At 58.7% G+C, this 18823-nt stretch overlaps 1 protein-coding gene across 4 annotated transcripts; it reads right to left on the reverse strand.

Annotated features, from left to right (window-relative positions):
* Window positions 1-18: 18 nt before the first annotated feature.
* TNS2 (tensin 2) lies at window positions 19-18775 on the reverse strand. Of its 4 annotated transcripts, none has more exons than XM_054591064.1 (29): window positions 16258-16432; window positions 11529-11637; window positions 11004-11041; window positions 10091-10129; window positions 9734-9772; window positions 9515-9564; window positions 9114-9285; window positions 8772-8822; window positions 8339-8461; window positions 8189-8253; window positions 7294-7377; window positions 6664-6776; window positions 6515-6575; window positions 6184-6259; window positions 5810-5939; window positions 5651-5716; window positions 5468-5581; window positions 4065-5276; window positions 3779-3929; window positions 3058-3671; window positions 2846-2935; window positions 2397-2522; window positions 2105-2197; window positions 1899-1976; window positions 1652-1729; window positions 1077-1245; window positions 921-989; window positions 771-800; window positions 19-638 (listed from the first exon to the last, which is right to left on the reverse strand). In XM_054591064.1, the coding sequence occupies exons 1-29, from the start codon at window positions 16333-16335 to the stop codon at window positions 500-502; spliced, it is 4257 nt and encodes a 1418-aa protein (XP_054447039.1). In that variant the 5' UTR covers window positions 16336-16432; the 3' UTR covers window positions 19-499. The 4 variants fall into 4 exon arrangements, with proteins under 4 accessions (XP_054447039.1, XP_054447040.1, XP_054447041.1 ...); XM_054591065.1 differs by lacking the exon at window positions 16258-16432 and adding an exon at window positions 13319-13535; XM_054591066.1 differs by lacking the exon at window positions 16258-16432 and adding an exon at window positions 18412-18775 and having other exon boundaries at window positions 20-638.
* Window positions 18776-18823: the final 48 nt, after the last annotated feature.

Below are 18823 nucleotides of genomic sequence, written 5' to 3' on the forward strand. Positions count from 1 at the left end.
ATGACTCCAAACTCTGACTAAACATTATAGAAATTCTTTATTATTAGACAAAAATAGACTCTTTTTTTCCCCCCTTTTCATGTGTTCCCACTCTGATCTCTCTGCTCAGAGGGGAAGGCAGAGGAGGGAGCACGTTGCTCCCCACACCTCTCCCCTCTCCCCATGCTGGGACCTGCAGCTGGTGGAGCTGGCTCCTCTCCAGGGCTGATGTTGCATAGGCGGGGCTGTCTTGAGCCCCTCCAGAGCTCAACTGCTGATGCCTCCTCCCTTCACATGCCCATCTCTGCCATCTGCTCACGTGCAAGGTCATCTCACGGCCTGTCCACTTAGCTTAGCAGGCTGGGGGCGGGGAAGGAGAGCAGTGTCCCAGGCTGATGCCCACTCCCTAACGGAGGGGGCTGGCTCCTGGGTCTCCTGGGTCCAGGCCAGGGGAAGTGAGGGCTGTGGGGTGCTGGGAGGGGTGCAGTGTTGATGTGGGCTCTGAGCTTGTGGCCTTCCTTCATTTTCTCTGGCCCAGTAGAACTTTGGTGATGAAAGTGACAATGGCGCCTGCAGGCTGATCTGGGTCAAGCTCTGCAAAGAGGTGACACACATTCTCCCAGGGGCTTCCTGGCTTCTTGGCCACGAAACCAAAGATCCTAGGAGTACAAAGGCAGGGTTGGGAGATGGCTCAGCACCCCTTCCACAGGGGCCTGCAGGACCAGGGCTGGGGAGGAAGGATGCACTTCGGTGCAGTGGAGGGAAGAGACTGCACTAGTGGGCAAGCTTACTTGGAGGTGGTCCCGTCGGGGTTGGTCCATCTGCAGAAGGAAAACAACTATGAAGGAATGCACCCCAGGGAATGGCTAACCAAAGGAGAAGCTGGGGCAGGGGACTGGTCTGCGGGGCTATGGGAGGAAAGGGTTGGGAGGGAGGGTCACCTCCGGTCCTGAGGGTCAGTGCTGGAGAAGGTGATGCTGTTCACCGGATAATGGCGGCGAAAGAAGAGCCTGCGAAGAGGAGTGAGGGGGAATCACCCAGAAATTGGGGTCTCAAGGGTCTAAGCTTGGGGTTCCCCAGGGGCTTGGCATACATACTTCCTTTGGTTGTCTGTTAGCGTAATGCCCTGGGCTGAGACCTTGAAGTGGACAACAGCTGGTGTTGGGTGGGGGCTGCAGCTCAGAGCTGCAGAGCTCGCCCGGGCTACTGCCTGCGGGCCTGTCAGCGACTCGGTCTCCACTGAGGTCAGGTAGAGCACACTGCAGGCTACGGGGGCAAGAAGTGGGTTGGGGGGAGCACAGTCTGTCAGCCCCCAGATCTGTCTTCCCCTAGTCCCCCAGCTTTATACTTTTCCTGGCTAGTGCTGCTCAAAACGCATTAGAATCACATAAGCAACCTGTTAAAAATGCAGATTCTATGACTCTCCCAGATCTACAGTCAGAAATGCTGGAAAGAGGCCTGAGAATCTGCATTCTAATAAGCCCGCCTCCCCAGGATTCTCATGTTCACAAAATTTTGAGAGCCTACACTGAGGACCCCCTTATCCACCCCTGCCTCATTGTGTTTAAAAGCTCTGCAGGGCCCTCCATCTCAAGGCCTTTCAGTGTCCCGTGCCTCTATCGTGCCCCCTTGGTGCCTAGGAAGAGGGAAGAGCGGAGGGAGAGAGCCCTACCGGCACCCTGACGCAGGAGATCTGCCGCTGTGCTCATGTTGGCGGGCACGGGGGCCTCTGGGGTCTCCTCCAGAGGATCTGAGGGAAATGGCCAACAGGGAGGTCAGCAGGGAGCGGGTGGCATTCCCTAGGAGCTGGATGACTCCCTTTGCCATCCCCAGGGAAGGTAAGCTGGGAGCCAGGCCCCGGATTCTGCCTTTGGCTGCAGCGGGTGGGGAGGTGGGAAAGCAGACAACGACACACCCACCTTTGCTGGGAATGCGCAGGCAGCAAGGCAGCGACAGCGGGGAGATGGAGTGCTGGGAGACCAGGGCGGACAGGCTGCCTGCAGCGACAGGCGCGAAAATTCCTGAGGTGCCCACAGATAGCCCCAACTTTCCCTCCACCCTCCTGTAATTCCTTGGCCTCCCTAAACCAGCCCAGCCCCCAGCCTCCCCAGCCCCTGCTTCTCACCAAAGTAGGGCTCACTGGGACAACCCTTGATCTTCACCCCTTTGGGCCCAGTCTCAATGAGAAAATGGCGGACCAGCTGTTCCAAGGGGTCCCCTGGGAGGCCAGGAGAGGAGAGGAAGGCTTTATCAGATTCCAGGTTCCTGCCTTCTATCCTGTTGGGATTCTTTCCAGAGCATGAGAGTCACTTCCTGTCCCTCCCCGCTGAGAAGTAGCATGGCCCACCATTTCTCTTCTTGCCTCTGTACCTGCCCCACTCCGTTCCCCTTCCCTCTTGGGTCTGGGCATTCTGTACCTTTCCAGGGCTGGGCACTGGGTGGGGGTGTAGCCACCTTGAGGGCCAACCCATAGGCTCCTTGAAATGAATGGCTGTCCCTGATGAGGAAGGCTCCAGGGTCCTTGTCCTTCAGCAGGGCAATGGCTGGGGAAGGCAGGAGGAGCTTTCACAGCAGCTGACCGAGCCCCCCCGCCCCCCCCCGGCTCTGCTAGCCAGCTCCCCAGGCCCTCACCCCAGCAGCTGTGGCAGTGTTGGGCATCTGGGTACAGAACTTTAGAATTAAGAGGGCATTGACAACATTAAGTCTAACCTTGGGCACAACCCCCAGAATCATCGGCTAGTGAGCAGCTCAGCTCAGAGTAAACACTGGGATGGGAGGAGGCAACAAGGGTGTCAACTGGAAGGCTGGATTGGGTCCAAAGACAGAGCCCGGGAAGGTGGGAGTGATGGGCAGGCTGGCTCCTCACCTTGGTCACGGGACAGGTGTGGCTTGTACCAGAACTTGGATGTATCCTGGACAAACTTGACGTTGCTTTGGCTCTCTTGCATGGGGGGCTCTAGGGCAGGGAGGGACTGAGCTTGGCCCCATGGCTCCCAAGTCCCTACGCCATGCCCCTCCCTGGGAAAAAGCGTTCTCCCGAGGTGGCTCCCCACACCCTCGCCCTCAAGGCCTTTGTACCTGGAAGTTGAGGGGTGTTATCCGGGAGCTGAGGTGCAAAGGTGACATGGTGACTGGTGCCTCTGGCTGGTGGTGATGCCTGCTCTGGGCCCCAGGGGCCTGACTGTTGTCCAAGCCCCGGCAGGTGGCGTTTCTCGGGAAGGGGGGGCTGGGTGGGGCCACCGACATCATAGGATGCCGCCAGGGGGAAGGCAGGCGTGGGTGAGCTCTGAGGAGGCTCTGGGCTAGACACGAGCCAGGGCATCTGGGTAGGCACAGGGGTGAGGGGGGACCCATCTGGGCTGTCTGGGGGCTCTCGAAGTCCCTGCCAGGGGGCGTGACGGAGGCCAGGCAGCGTAGTGGGCACAGGGCCCCTTGGGCTGCTGCTGTCTGAGCGGCCCCCCGGGCTCCTCTCCTGAGGCCAGTCGTTGGGTGAGCTAGGGGAGGAGGTCGGGGAGAAGGGGCTAGGGGCTGGAGGCTCAAGCCCACTTCTTGCTGGCACCTCAAGCCCACTTCTTGCTGGCAGCTCAGGAGGCTTTTCAGCACCTCCCTGGGATACAGGCAGCAAGGCCTCTCCAGGACTCAGTCTCTGAGTGGGCCCCAAAGTGGGGGACCTGGTGTCTTGCCGCCGGGCACTGCGGGGAGGGAGGGCAGGTGGTCAGCAGGGGCTCAGAGCCCCTGTTGTGAACTGCCCCCAGCCCCAGCCTTCAGTGTCTACTTGGGAAAGGAGCTACTTGCCTACCTTTCCTTGCCCTGGACCGGACTGCTGGTGTGCAGGGGTGTGGAGGGACCAGACATCTCTGAAGAGGCACTGCATTGGGCTTCTTGGGAAGACCGAGGCAGGGTGCTGTGCCTGCTGGGGCCCTCCCCCCAGGGCGCTGGCTCAGGCGACTCTGCAGGGGAGAGTACAGGCTGTGAGCCAGGAACAGGCCTTCTGTCTGGCTTAGCTCCTTCTCACTCTGTGCCTTCCCAACCGTACTCCAGAACCCTCCTCTGCCCTGGGCACTCCTCACCCCAGTGCCCCTCACCTGCAGATGTCAAGGGTCCTGCTGGGGCCAGGTGCCCGGGCAGCGGATACCTGTCCCCTCCCTCCTCTGCAGGGATCTCGTAGCTCAGCTTCCTGGATGGTGGGTAGGGCGGGCTGCCCGGGGAAATGGAGCCAGCCCGTGGGGAGTGGGCACCAGGGCTGGGATACCTCCTGCCCTCGCCTGCAGAACCACAGCTGTGAGGCACCCGGCCATATGCTGGGCAGTAACTGGGAACTGCTCCTCCGTAGCCGTATGTCACGAGGGCAGGGTACCCTGGAGGCCCATACCTGCCTTCAGGGCACATGGTGTAGGAGCAGCCCTCGTGCCCCTCCTCGCCTGCCTTGGGAGGCTTCAGACAGCTATAGTCAGGTACTGGGGCATGGTGATGCCCGCAAGCTGGCACCAGCAGGGGCAGTGGGTGCCCAGACCGCACTGGGTGCAGGAGAGGTTTGCTGGCCTCGCTCGCCCACCGCTCCCCAGGCTCCCTCTCCAGCCGTAGCCCGTACAGAGCTGTCGTGGGCAGTGCCAGCTTCTCCTCACAAGCAGGGCAGGAGCATAGGGTAGGCAGACCAGGGTCCTCCAGGATCACCACTTCCCGGTATCCTGGGGAGCGATAGCTGAAGTCCCCACTGGTTGGTTTCCCCAGCTCAGGGGGGTAGGGGTACGGACCCTCGGACAGCGATCTGCAGAGGCGCCTCTTCTCCACAGAGGCCTCGGCATAGCCCTGTGCGGGCCCCTCGTACCCCCCGTAGGCTAGCCGCCGCCTCTCCAGGGTTCCCTCTGGCTGGTAGTATCCTCCGTTGGGGACCCCGCAGGGTTCCCGGTAGCCCTGGCGGCAGGAGCAGTGGCGGCTGAGGGCAGGTCTGTGACCTGAATATGTTCCAAGGTGGGCGCCTCCGCCTGCAGGGGGCTGCTCTTCATCATCCAGGATGGCTGTCTCGCGCCCAGCCCCCCGACCCCCACTGGCCACTCCACAGCCTCCCAGGAGGCGATCTAGCTCTTGCCGCTCAGCAGCTGTTGGGGGTGGCCGGCCAGGGGACTCTGTGGCTGGCTCCGTGGTGAGTGTGGATGAGTGGCCGGAGTCGCTGCTGACGGACAGCAGCGGGGGTGCGGGTGGCTCCGGAGAGGGCGCCGGGGGGGTCTGGCGGGGGGCTCGCTGCACCTGAGCATAAGGGCTGCCATCTAGAGGGCCATGGGTGTGGGTCAGGGAGCCTAAGTGGGGACAGGAGCAGGAAGGGTGGGCAGGCAGGGAAGAGAGAAAGAAAGAGAGAGAGGCTTAATGAGAGGGGACAGCCCTGGAGACTCCAGCTCAGGAGGTGTCCCTTGGGAGGCTTTTTGTCTGGGGGGGAAGGAGTGCACCCCACACCTCCATCGCCCACCAGCCCGGGGCCTGTTGGACACACCATCCACACTGTCCTCATGGTGCTGGTTGAAGTTCTCATAGGAGTCCCAGCGTACGGCGGGCTCTGCTGTGTTGTAGTCAACAGTGACTGAGAGGTCGTTCCGTGGGACGTTGCCTGTGGAAGGCCCAGGGGGTGAGGAGCCGGGAGACAGCCTTCAGCCCTGACCCCAGGATCTGCTCTTACCTTTGATCTTCTCAGGGCTGGAAGAGAAGACGAACTCCACCGAGGCTTGGAAGGGGAACCTCTCATCTGCGAGTAGTGGACAGTGAGAAGGCGGGTCCCCTGCCGGCCTACCTGCCCTCCCCTGGGCTCTAGCCCCCCTACCACCTGTCTCCGACTCACCAGTCCAGGCCTCGTCCAGCTGGTCCTTGGGAAAGGTGAGCCGTGGCCCATGGATGGTGCATGTGTGGAACTGGACTCGGAACACAAGAGTCCGATCTGTCCCCCGGCCCCCCTTGTGATAGCACGTCACCTGGGTGATGGAGGCTGGGATCAGGCTCTCATGTCCACTTACACCTCCTCTGTGCTCCACCCTGGAGACTGCCTGGCCACAGCCCTGCCCTGCCTCCACCTCCAGGTGGCCCATCTAGGGGACTCCCTTTTTGCCCTCCAATCTGGATTGAATTCATAATTGACCAGAGATTGTGCTGCTGGCAGGAGACACCACCACCCCCGCCCCATCTCCGAGACTCTCCTTGTTGCCAAGGCCCCCTCACCATGACGTCGCCTTTCAGAAGGAGGGCTGGCTCTAGGCTGATGCAAAGCTGCTGGGGACCAGGGCCTGAAATGTGACTGTGGGAAAGAGGAGAAGGTGGAGCTGAATCAGATGTCCTCAGGCTCAGGGGTGACTGTGAAGAGTCAGGAGGGAGTTGGGAGAGGGGAGTCGGAGCCCTGAGTGAGAGACCGTTATCTGGGCTTCAGCTTCCCCATCTGTAAAATGGATTCCACATGGTACTGGTTTTCAGGTACAGCGGCTAGGGCTGGAGGCCCAGGCGTTTGGGGAGGCTGGAGAAACAGGGAGCTGGGGCCTGGGAACACAGCACTCACTAGATTCCAGACGTGTAGACAAGCTGCATGGACTGGTAGATCTTGAGGAAGGGCTGAAAGCCTGGAGGGGCAAGAGGGCACATGAGAGGTGCTGAGTTGAAGGGGGTGGAGGAACAGCCCCCTGTGGAGTGTATCCCAGGCAGACTCACCTGTGCCAGGCTCAAAGGCTGGCAGCACGGGCACGAGCACATAGTGCAGGAAGAGAGGGCTGCTGTTCATTCTGATGGAGCCAGACAGCAGACCACTGAAGTAGTTGATATATCTGGCGGGGGGAATTATGTCAAGAAGAACATAAGCCCCTGCCTCTGGTGGTCCCCTTGTAGCATTTTAACTATAGCATTTCACCCCACCCACCCTTGGAAGGCCTGCCCTTCTCCTCAGTACTTCCCTCCCATTCCAGCCCTCAGAAAGTTCTTCCTTGTATCTAACCTGAATCCTCAGTCTCAAAGCTTCTGCACTTACTGTCCCCTTTGCCTACAACGCTCTTCCCTCAAACCTTATAGAGGCAGGACCTGCAAGTCCCTCTTTATCATAAGACTCAGCTTTATTTTCTTCATAGCACTTGTCCTTATCTAAAATGGTCTTTTCTATTTATCACAGGTTTATTGATTTCTACTCTGTATGAGCAAGGACCTTGTTTGTTCTGAATTCTTAGCACTTGGCACAGTGCCTGGCACATCAGAGGTGTAACATTAAAGTGTGTGATATGAACGAGAACTTGACCTTGGTAGCCATGGAGGGAGCTGTTCCTCCGGCCCATTCCCACCCAGGCTGCTCACCGGCGCTGGGAGGGTTGCAGCTCTGCAGCCACTTTGTCCTCGCAGAACTTCCGCATGGTAAGAGTAGCTAGTGCCTGGTCCGCCCTGGCGAGAGCAAACAAGTACACGGGATGAGGGGCTGGTCTCCATCCTGGTCTCCTATCCTTAAGCCCTGGGGGAGGATGAGAGGGGTGACCCCCAAATCTAGAGGAGGCCTAGAGTGGTGGTAAAGAGAACCAGAAACCCCACATACAGTCACTTTACTAGTTGTTGGACCTCAAACAATTGTTCCCTGAGCTTTAGTTTCCTCATCTGTAAAATGGGGCAATAAGACCATGTTTGGGTTGAATTGTGTCCCCCCAAAAAAGATATGTACCTCAGAATGTGACCTTATTTGGAAATAGGGTCGTTGCAGATGTAATTAGTTAAGATGTCATACTGGAGTAGGGTGAGCCCTTAATCCAATATGATTGGTGTCCTTAGAGGAAGAGAAGACACAGACACAGGAAGAAGGTCAAGTGATGACGGAGGCAGAGATTGGAGTGATGCAGCTGCAAGCCAAGGAACACCAAGGATTGCTGACCACCACCAGAAGCTAGAAAGAGGCAAGGAGGGATTCTACCCAGAGTCTCAGAAGGAGTGAGGCCCTGCTTTCCCCTCAGTTTTAGACCTGTAGCCTCCAGAACCGAGACAATAAATCTGTTGTCTTAAGCCACTCAAGTTTGTGGCACTTTGTCACAGCAGTCCCAGGGAACTGTGGTGAAGTACAAGTGAGAAACAGGAGGGGGCAATGTCAAGTTTATAGTAAATGGCTCATTGAACACAGAGGTGGGACTTCAGGGGACATGGGCTGGTCAAGGACCAGCTGGAGGAAGGGCCAATGGGGAAGAGACCTCTCAAGGGCGGGGAGCCTCACCCTGCAGAGATCTTGCTGTAGTGCATGTAGGCAGAGACGATGACCCCGAGCTTGCTCTTGCTCCCCTGAGGGTAGACACAGGGATAGAGGGCCTGCTGGGGTTCCAGGCTGAGGGCACCTCAGTCCTGCAAACCCGAGGTTGCAGCCCACCTTGCAGTACAGTACGACCACATGCTGTGGGTCGGCACTGAGCCAGGTCTCCATGGCTTTGCAGATGGAGCACAGCTTGTCCAGGGGGGGTGCGTGCAGCTCAGGCCAGCCAAAGTCCTGCACCTGGGTGGGGGGTAAAGGGATGAAACTGGGGGTGGGGGCCACAAGCAAGGAGTGATGGGTGGAAAAGGGACAGGGTGTAGTGGTCTGGAGCAAGGTCAGCCGCTTGGCTGTCCACAGCAGCCTCAACGTGTTCCTCACCTGTACAGTGGGCTGATACCTGTTGCACCATGCTTTGTGGTGTCTCAGGTAAATGTCATATGGGAAAGTGCTTAGGAGGGAAAATAGATGCCAATTGCTACTGTTAATAACCAGGAGGCTGGGGGCTTCTGGGGTGGGGATGGTTCGGTTTAATGGATTTAATCCCTCCTACCTTGGGGTTTAGGCGGGTCAGGTCATGTCTTTTTTCTGAAAGGTTGAAGAGCTGCAAGAAAAGTGGGGAGGTTTTAGACCTGATTCAGTGAGGCGCAGTGATGAGTGGAGGTGATATCCACCTGCTGTGACCCTAAGAGTCTCTCCAAAATGAGGAGATTGCAAAGCCCTGCCCAGCTGTCTGCGCTCCACCTCTGCACTCCCGGGTTCAGGGTCCAGGTGGGTTCCAACTGCGCCTTGGGCCCCTACCCACTACAGCCTGTCGGGCCCCTCCTCCGAGGGTCTGACGTCATGGTGCGACCTAGTCCTTTCATTGGCTGCTGAGGCAGGCCCCGCCCCTCACCAGGTAATTGTCCCGGTGCTTGGATTGCAGCACGTGAGCCAGCTCCCGCAAGTGGCTCCGGTGTCTCTCCTCCTCTGGCCGTGCAGGAAAGGCTGCGGCCAGGATCCGCTCAGTCACGTAGGTGAGGTCTAGGTCCCAGCGGCGCTCCATGAGCGGGTCCAGGCTGAAGCTCCTAGAATGAGTGAACCTGCGTAAGGAACGGAGGGGCAGGCTCCTAGTGGGGACTGGCGTGATGGAAGGGTGCCTGGACGAAGGCAGGCGAGGCTTCCCGGGTCCTCAAGGTGGGTGGGACCACCTGGAGGCATGGGGCTGTCCGGAAGAACTTTGTTGGGGAGCACTACCCTGGGCTGAGGTGTGGAGACTGGAAAGGGCTCAAGTGGGACCACCTCCGGCGCCCTCACCTGGGCAGAGTGCTTCGCTGCTTTGAGTGATTCAGAGACTTGGTGGATCCCTGGTGGATGAGATGAGATCATGAGCAAGCATCTCTTGGGGTGTCACCCCAAATCTAGACTCCCCTCTCGACAACTTCATGTACTTTTGTGCTCAGAAGAAACCTGGGTCTTTACTCAAAGAGCTACCTTGCTCCTGCCCCCACCCTGTCCCCTCCAGCATCAACTTACTAGGTGCTCTATGCGCCTCACAGGGGCCGTGTTTCTCCGCTAGAGGGAGATGGGGGAGGAAAAGGGAGTGGTTAGGGTCGGAGCAAGGACCAGTGTAGGCCTGGGGAAGGTGGAGACCGTGGGCCAGTGACCCTGTGAGGGCTGCATTGGACAAGGGGAGAAGAGTCCTAGCCCCCAGCAGGCCCAGAGGACAAGAGCAGAGGGCTCAGACATTTTTTCCCTCTCTCAGGATGACCAATGCCCACAGCAGTTCATTCAAGGTAACCCTCTCGGGGTGGTGGCCCCTGTGGCCACCAGCCCTTTGGACTCCGCAGCCAGGTTCCTTGCCTCCCACACCCCATCCCAAAGCACACTCACCAGCTCTGCAGGAGGCAAGGCCTGACAGGATGAAGTCACCTGGAAGGAGACCCAAGTGGGGGACTAAGCTCCTGGTGAAATGGGCTCTCCTGGGCTGAAGGACGGGGCCACCCCTCAGTGTCAGCAAGGTGGAGGGGCTGTCAGGAGATGGGTGCAGGCTCCCGCTGAAGTTCCTCTATTTAAGGGAGCCTCCCCTCTGGCCTCTAGGTCCCTCAGCCTGGGCCCCCCACTTGTTGCTTTTGGCTCCCAGCCCTGTGCCCACACAGACCCCCATTCATCCAGCTGCAGGGCAGAAGTTATATATAGAGCCATGCAGGCAGGCCATGGCCAGGGACGGACACTGGCCTCTTTCACCGGTAGACCCCGCCCCTGGGCACACAGCTCCCTTAAGCCGGCTCCAAGGCCCTGGGAACCCCTGCATTGCAAGAAGGGGGACCAGGGAATCTCCTTGGAAGTGAGGCTGTCTCAGGTCCCCAGTGGACCGTGGGCGCTGTCAACAGTTTGTACCTTCCGCCTAGCTTCTCCAGGGCCCAGGATGAGACCCACCCAGGCATCCTGAGGCCCATTCCCCAGAGGGAAGGCACAGCCCATCCGGCTGCCCAGTCTCTGAAATCCTGCTCCTTCACCCACCCACCCCACCCTTCCTCCTCCTCATTCATTCCCCACCCCCACCCTCTTGCCAGCTGCAGCCTGGGCACAGCACCAAGACAAACGCTGTCTAGCTGTCCACTCGCCTGGGCCAGCCCTCCAGGGGGTGGAGTAGGGTGGTTCTTAAAGGGCCCGGTACAGTACCCTCTCCCGTCCCAGCAGGGGTTCCCCAATGATGAGAGGGGTGGAGGGTTTATGCTAGTGTGTGGCTGGACAAGCCAGTGTCAGAGGAGGAAGGCATCCCAGTCCCCTGTGAGGTACCCACCTTTGCTTCACATTTTCTGTGCGTGGCCACCTTGCATACTGGAGAGGGATAGGGAGAGTAGAGGTTACCAGGGGTTTTCTGGGGCAGTGGAAGGGGTGACCCTCTCCCATCTCCCCAGGCCCTGGAACCAGACCCTGGGATTTCCAGAGCTCCAACTGCATTGCGATGGAGTTGGGGAGCAGGGGCAGAGAATGGCAGTGGGGTACCACTGCCCAGGTCGGGATGGGAGGGAGCCAGGATAATGCTCTAGGGTGGGTGGGGGTGAGGAGGAAGGGAGGAAAGGAAAGCCCCAGTCACACGTCAGGGCGGAAGTCCTACAGCGCAGGGGTCTCCTGCATTGCTGGGGGTGTTTGTCATGGGGAGCAAGGGCTGTTTGGAGGGGAGGCAGCTGCCCCTCGGTTCCTGTGTTGCCCAGTCCAGGGGCAGCATGCACATTGTTTACGTTCCATGTGTCTGCTGGCTGGAGCTGTGTGACACGGTGGTGCTGGGTGGAGGCTCTCAGAGTCACAGAACAGGGTGCCTCACCTCTGCATGAGACGCCCGTCCCATCGATGGTCACCTTACACACTGCACAGACCGGTGGTTTCTTCCGAAAAACCTTCTCCCGGAAGCTGTGTGGCTCAGCTTTTCTAGGCTGGGGGTGGACGGATAGACATGGACAGAGGTGTCTGTTCCCAGTGGGCTTGTCTCCCGGACTGGGCCCGGGCCTCAGCATTGTGTTGGTTCCTTTCTCCATCCCAGCTGAAGTCCCTAAACTCATAGGACACACTTGGCCACAGCTGTTTCCGGCCAGTTGTGGGGCCTGTCCTTGACAGTGTGTGGAATCTGGCCCCTTGCGTCACCCTTGCTGGGTCAGCTCCTCCCCAGGGGATCACTTAGGTCCCTCACGTGGCCCTGGTGTGTGATATCCTGTGGTCACTGCCCCTCCCCCCAACCTGGGAGCTTTCCTTCTGGTGGGAGGTGCTCTTACTTTCCTCTATGAGGCTCCGATTCCCCTCCCATTTTGCCCTCCCAAGATGAAAGCCGATGTGCAGAGTGAGCAGCAGGGGGTCCAGATGTGAATGTAGGATGACAGTCACACAAAAGCACCCAGACTGACCTGGCAGGAGGGGCCTCAGCCAGTCCTGCTTCCCTGGCTCCTGTCCCCAGGCTCTAGGCAGCTGACATGCTCTCCCTCTCCCCCGCCCCGCTCCCCCCCCCGCCCCCCGCAAAGAACAACATGTTTACTCATTGTGCATTGAAGCTGCAGGCAGCAGTTGTGTAAGAAGGCGGGTGCTAATGCCGGAGGGAGAGACAGAGAGAAGCATGACATTGGGGAAAATATTTAGCTGCCTTGCTACTTCTGGATGTAGTGAGCGACCCATCATATATCGGAAGGCTCAAGTGGGATTCCAGCACTGAATGGGGGAGGGGGTGGGCCAGATGTTGTGTGGATGTTGGCCCCTCCCTACCCAGGGGTGCAGTGAGGCAGGAGGCTGGGATGCTCCCTTATGGCCCAGGTCTACCTCAGCCCCATCCCTCTCACTGTGGTTCACTTTTCCCATCCTCTGTCCATTTGCCTCCTTGACTCCACTCTCCTACCCATTTTTCTCCTCTGGAGTTCAAGTTCCTGGTCCCTTCCCTCCTATAGTGTTATATCATGCCGTTTTTATGGTAAGGCTGAACAAATGTGGGGAAAGGGAGTGATGGGGCCTCCAGGCCCCCCAGCCTGGGGGCCCAGGCAGCACATCTGGCCTCTTGACTGTCTGTCCCTGAAGGAGCTGGATTAAACCAGCAACTGAACTCTCCTACCCTGGACTGAACTTGCTGGACACACTAGGAAACTTGGGTGCATTTGGCATGAGTGGCACACACGGACAGTATCAGTGGAAAGCAAACCCCCTTGTGTTTACGGCACTGCTGAGACCTGGCCGCCTCCCTCCCCCCCTCACCATCCCCTACCCCGTTCCCCCCAAATTTCTTAGCTTGGATTTAGCCTTGCTCTGGAGCTCCAGGGTAGTACTGGAAAAGTCCTACAATGAAGTATACCTAGACACTGGTGTAGGGGGCCAGGATCCCCCAGGGTTGGTCTGGGCTAGGGCAGGGAGGTGATAGAGGAGCCAAAACAGATACCGGTTCTGCTCTAACCCAAGCTCCTGCTGCTCATGCCACAGCCCTGGCCAGAACCAAAGGAGCAGAGTAAAGAGGAGATGCAGAGCAGGGGGAGAAGGCTGAGGAAGAGCGTCTGGCCTGGGGATCTGATCTCCTGGCTCCCTCCCCCACTGCCCACACCTTTACCCTTGCCCCTCCTCTGCCCAGCTGGTGGGTACTCCTACCCTGCTGGTGGCCCGGCTGCTGTCCCTCCTCCCCAGGGCTCTGAGCAGCCTCTCCACGGGGCCGCTGGACTTCATGGTGTCCCGCTGGCTGGGGTGCCGGCTGTGGGCCCCAAACAATGCTGGGGCCTGGCCCGGGGCTTCCTGGAAGCGGCCTGGCGGAGGCAGCCGCTTCCCCTGGGTGGAGGGTAGGCTGTCTGGCTGGTGTGAAGAGAAGCCCAGCCCTGGAAGCGGAGGGGAGTACAGGCGGGAAGGGGGCAGGTCGCTGCTCCAGGAAGTGGGGTGGGGGGGAGGATGTGGGGGAGGCCAGGAGATCAGATTCCCAGGATCTACCCTGCTGGGAGTGTCAGCTCAAGATCTTTTGCCCCCCACCCCCACCCCCTTGCTCTGGAGCTTCCTGGCACCCAGGGATCTATCCTATCCAGGGATCTGCAGGAATACTGAGATGCAGGCCGCCCCCGCCCCCGCTCCCCCCCCAACCCTGTGTGGTGGGGCAGGGTGGGAATTTAGGTTTCATGGCAGGGCTCAAGGGCCAGCAGGGAACACTGAGTCCTGCCCAGGCCAGCCTCCCAGCCTGAAACTCTCAGGCTCTCTGGGGACTTCCTGTGGGAGATGGGGGAGGGGACCTGGGAATCACTATCCTGGCCAGCCCAGGATCCTAGGATCAGGAGTGCATCCTGAGGGTTAGGGAAAATGGGACTGAAGGCCAGCTTCCTGACTCAGTTTCACTGGTTGTGAAGTAGGAAAAGGGAAATATGCATGTTCCCGCCTTCCCCCATTCACACTAGAAGGCAAATTTCAGCCAGAAGAATGCTTTGCCCACAGGAGTGATCCATTCTCCTACCAGCCCAAAGCATTTGAGGTCCTTCCCCTAACAGCCCCCAGCTGCTCTGCTCCTGACATAGTCTTACACTCACTCGTTTTCTGGGCTTGTTTCTACCTGACTTCTCAGATCCCTAGCCCCTCTTTGGAGCCCGGCCAGTTAGGCCCTCCAGCCCAGGCCCTAGGGCTGCCTTTCCCCCAAAGCCTGAGTACTACCTTCATGGCTCTCCTTGCTCTGCTGTCCTTCCTCAGCAGCTGTCCCAGGACCTGAGGACTGGAAAGGAGGCCCCCCTCCCAACACAGGCTCCACACCCCTTCATGGGCCTCCTGCCTCCCTCCTGGGAACATGGCCAACTTCCTGTCCCAGGAGTCTAGGGAAGGAGGTGGATTGGGGCCTTGGTAACGGGGAAAGTAATCTTCCTAAAATATAAGGGGTTAATGGCCTGAGGGGTCCTCAGCCCCAACCCTTGGACAGCAGCTCCTTGAACCCGCAAGAGCTGTCACTTGAAAGAATGTGCAAATATTCCTGCCCTTCATTTGCATGGTATTTACTGAATGTCCCAGAGCTCAGGCAACTCCCCCAGCTCTGGCATCTCCCACCAGGTCCTTAGGCTTCCCTCTCCCTCTGTCTTGCTCCTGGGGCTGGTCTAATCCTCACTTCTCTGGATGAGTCTCCTTATGGGAGCCCACTCAGGACTCTTCCGTGAACCTGCCTGGGCGGGGCTTAGCCTGAGGCTTCCCTCTAATTCTTCCAGAAGCTCTAATTCTTCCAGATCAGGAAGTCTGTCCCCAGGGTACCTTGCCCAGAGGGAGGCATCTGTGTGGCAAAGCCTGGGCTCCTAGCCTGTAACTGGAGAGGGGCACTGGCTCTGCAACCCACTCCCACCCCACCGGCTCTGGCTGGGTCCCAGGACATTCCAGGCCCCTGGCCAGTGTGGGCAACTGGGCCTGGCCTCATCCAGTCCCCAGCCCTGCTGGGGGGAAGAGGGGCACTGTGTTAGGGTGGGTGGCCTTTCTCTGCTCCTATGGCCCAGGACCCCTCCAGCATGCTCCTTTCTAGTACTTCCTCCTGAGGGGCTGAAAGTTCCCTCACCTAGCCGTTGCCCTCCTCTGCAACAGGTCTGCAAACATCTTCTGACCCTCACTCTTTTCTCCTGGGGGGCTCACTAACTCCTGTATTGGGTAGCAAGGGAAGCATGGGTGTGTCCTTCCCCACCCTATGGAGCACCTTTGAGGGAAGATGGAGACAGGACTGATTCCTCAGCCCGTGCTGAGAGGAAAAGTAGCTCACTGGGACAGGGTTGGGAAGGCATTGCCAGACCCTGGAGGACCCTCGCCCTTCTGCATGGAACATTCCAGAGCCTGTCAGCCTCTCCCCCAGCCTGGTCCCCATCTCACACTGAAGCCTTGGGTTTGTTTGGAGAAACCCCTCCACCCACACTCCCCCTTCCTGGAAATAGCTGTGGTTGGATGAGAGGCTAGGAGCCTGGCCGCCACAGAGGAGGGGTGAGGCCCAGGGAAGGAGAGAGGGGCGGAAGGCGGGGTCTACGGTTGTACCCAGGGAGATCTGGAGAAGAGAGTAGCAGCAAGGGGGGCCGAGGAGTGGGGCTGGAAAATGGAAATAAGCCTCTTCCTTGCCTGCTTTCTGCCTCAGTTTCCAAGGTGTGAAGTAGAAAAGAAAAATCCTCACAAGCACTCCCAAGCCGACGCCGCAACGCGGCCGCCAGTTCCCGCCAAGTCCCGGGCCTACGTGCCGAGTAACGAGCCTCACGGCGCTGGAGGATCGGCGCCTGGTGCGGGACGCGCGGGTGCGTGGCCGCACTGAGCCACGCTGTGCCCCGGGGGCGTGTGTGCACAAGTACGCACGAAGGCGTGACGGCCCGACCAGAGGGTGACCAAGGCCTGCGCCCCGCCCCCTGATCACCTTTCCGGCTGCCAGCTGTCTGGGCTCGCCGCTACCCACCGATCCCCGACTTCCAGTCCGGGGGCGCCAGCCTCGCTCCCCGCGCCCCTTTCAAGCCCCAGCGGCCCCGCGCCCCCTGGCGACCGCCCCCGGCACTGTCCCTAAGCTGTGACGCACAGGCCACCGCCCTCCAGCCCGGCACAGCGCGGCCACTCACCTGCGGGGGGCGCCCGGCGGGGCGGGGGCGCGGCGGGGCGGGGCAGCAGCAGCAGGGGGAGCCCCCGGGCCAGCCCATCCCGGCCGGGCCGCGCGGAGCGGCCGCGCGGGAGGCGCAGGAGGCGGGAGCGGGCGCAGCGCTCCCAGGCTCCCTCCCGCCCAGCCGCGCCCGCGCCGCCCTCTCCTCCCTCCTGCGCTGCTCTCCTCCCTCCTGCCCCGCTCCAATCCCCACCTTCCGCCCGCTCCCGCCCCTCGCCCTCCTCCTCTTTCCCTTCTTTCCCCACCTTCTGCGAACCAGGCTCACAAAGGGCTGGGAGGAAGGAGGAGCGCAGAGATGCCCAGAGTCACTTGGAGACCGAAAGACTGAGAGATGCGGAGAGAGACTTTGAAGAAGGTGGACACGGAGGGCAGAGGCCAAAAAACCCACACGCACCAGACAGACGCAGAAGAAAAGCTGGACATATGTCCAGAAGGTTCTAGAAACAGGATACAGAGACCTGCCTTGGCCTTTCTCAGATTGGCCTCTCCACAGGAGTAAATTTGGGATTGGGCCTGACCACCAAGTGTGGACCTGCCCGCGCGGCCCTCCCTAGTGGAGCTAGGGCCACCAACCCACGGGAGCACTCGATTCAGATGAAGATACCTGATGTCACCTATGTTCCAAGTCTCTGGACACCCTTCCCTGGTCCTCTGCCTCATGGGAGACTTTTCAGGTGTCCCCTGTTCTCCCCAAAGGACTTAGCTGAGGACCTACACATCAAGTCCACCCCGCTCCACACACCACCATCACTAAGCAGTTCCAGTCAGCCCATCTATCGCCCTGGTTTCGAGCTGAACAGTCGCTCCAACTGCCTAACAGACATACTTAAAAGTCCTCCTCATATTTAAGTTCCAGGCTTCCAATGGATGTGGAAGTTCATTTTGTGGTTTAACTTTTTTTTTTTTTTTTTGCAGTGTCTGGATCTGGCACTGGATAGGAGCTTCCTGGAATTGACTTAATTGGGTCATCGGGTTGGTTTGAGTTGTGCCACCCTGGAGGGGAAAGTAAAGGGGAGGGATGTCTTTCTAGAAGCTCTGAATGTATTTCCATTCTCAGATTCCCCAGTGTTCTTCAGCAGTGAGCACTTCCTGAAATTTTCTCCCCTCCCCACTGGATTTTCCATGATGAAACAGGGCCGGGGTAGGGGTGGGGGAGGCGGATTCTGAGGAGCCAGTGCCCAGGGCTCAATGCCCAGTGTCTCCTCAAAGCAGCCAGTACGACCAGCTCTAAGGCCCTCCATCCCTCCGACCTTTCTGTGCTCATCTTGCCTTTGTTAAAGGCTGGGAAGTCTGGTTTTGATTAAGAGGGGGTGGAGCACCTGATTCCAATCTAGCGACATGGAAGAGGCTGTGAAGCAGCACATGGTGACAATGTGGGTTCCCCAGAGACTGGTATTTGGGAGGGGTGGATGTTGCTGGGACTTGAGCGCGTCGATCTTACTGCTCTTGGCTGAATTGGTGTCCAGTAGGCAGTCTGAGGTTAGAGCAGTCACTGGGGTTGGAGGAAGGGCTTGGGGATTGGAATAGAGCTGGGGAGGGAGGAGATTGGGAGAGCAACAGGGGTCAGAGGCTACTGGGGTGGGGGTGGGGCTCAAGGTCATTCTATGTATTTTGGCAAGATTTGTAATTGAGATATATGCTATATGAAAATTTGTTCATTTTTTTGGAGCATAACACTAGTTCTTTTAACATTTCGCCTTCCCAGGGTTCAATAGTATTTGGTTGGGCCTTGGGATACATGCTAAGGGGGTAGGTTCTATTCTCCAAAGGAGAGACTGGGATTCAGCAAAGAGGCACTTCTGAGGTTCTAAGGAATTGGGAGAGGGTCATAAAATGGGTAGCTGAACTACCAGCTCAGATTGGATGCCTGCTCTCAGTGTGGGGGGTGGGGTGGGGTTGGAGGCTGCAGAAACCTGATGAGAGGTTGAGAATGAAAATTTATACAGGAGGTGGTTTGGTGGGAGTTAAATAAATATGGGTGGCACATAGGGACAGCCAGGCAGACCAAGAGCTGTAGAAAGGAAGGGGAAAGGGAGGAGAAAGCCAGGATTATGTTAGTAAAGGTGAAAAGTTTCAGGAACAGCTTCTCACCCTCCCTCCATGCAGGTTTTCTTACCTTGGTTATGCAGAGGGCAGCCCACCTTGGCACTGATGGCTGAACTCCCTCTTGCATGGTCTGGGGCGATCCCATGCCTGTGACCCAGTGTGCTGAGATTCTTGGGGTGGACTATAGGAGGGCATTGAGAGTTGGAAGAACACTGGGTCAGGAGAACTTCACTGAAGGGCAGGGCGCTGGGAACCAGGAAGAGTGGGGGAAAGAGCAGAACTGACTCCAGAGGCGGATCTCTGGCTGAGGACAGAGCTTGTATTGTCCAACCGGGAGGTTGCTGAAGCTGGGCGGGGAGCAGCAGCTTGCCTTTTCCAAACCCCATCTTTTTGGAGAGGTGGGAGGGTGAGGGAAATCAAGTCTCCCTTCACTTGTGGCCCTAGGGGCTATGATGGTTGCTGAGCAACAAGTTTTGAGAAAT

The sequence above is a fragment of the Pteronotus mesoamericanus genome, unplaced genomic scaffold (assembly GCF_021234165.1).
Source record: "Pteronotus mesoamericanus isolate MK-2021 breed Mesoamerican mustached bat unplaced genomic scaffold, CSHL_Meso_final scaffold_21, whole genome shotgun sequence".
Taxonomy (NCBI): Eukaryota; Metazoa; Chordata; class Mammalia; order Chiroptera; family Mormoopidae; genus Pteronotus; species Pteronotus mesoamericanus.

What these genes read in the sequence shown, in the direction of transcription:
- TNS2 (XM_054591063.1), bottom strand. Translation starts at nt 11,763, where the DNA reads ATGAGTTTAGGGACTTCAGCTGGGATGGAGAAAGGAACCAACACAATG. An exon ending in CAGCCCTGAGAAGATCAAAG is followed by an intron (nt 5,582 to 5,650) that starts GTAAGAGCAGAT and finishes GGCCTTCCACAG; the next exon opens with GCAACGTCCCACGGAACGAC. An exon ending in ACTGACCCTCAGGACCGGAG is followed by an intron (nt 801 to 920) that starts GTGACCCTCCCT and finishes TTCCTTCTGCAG; the next exon opens with ATGGACCAACCCCGACGGGA.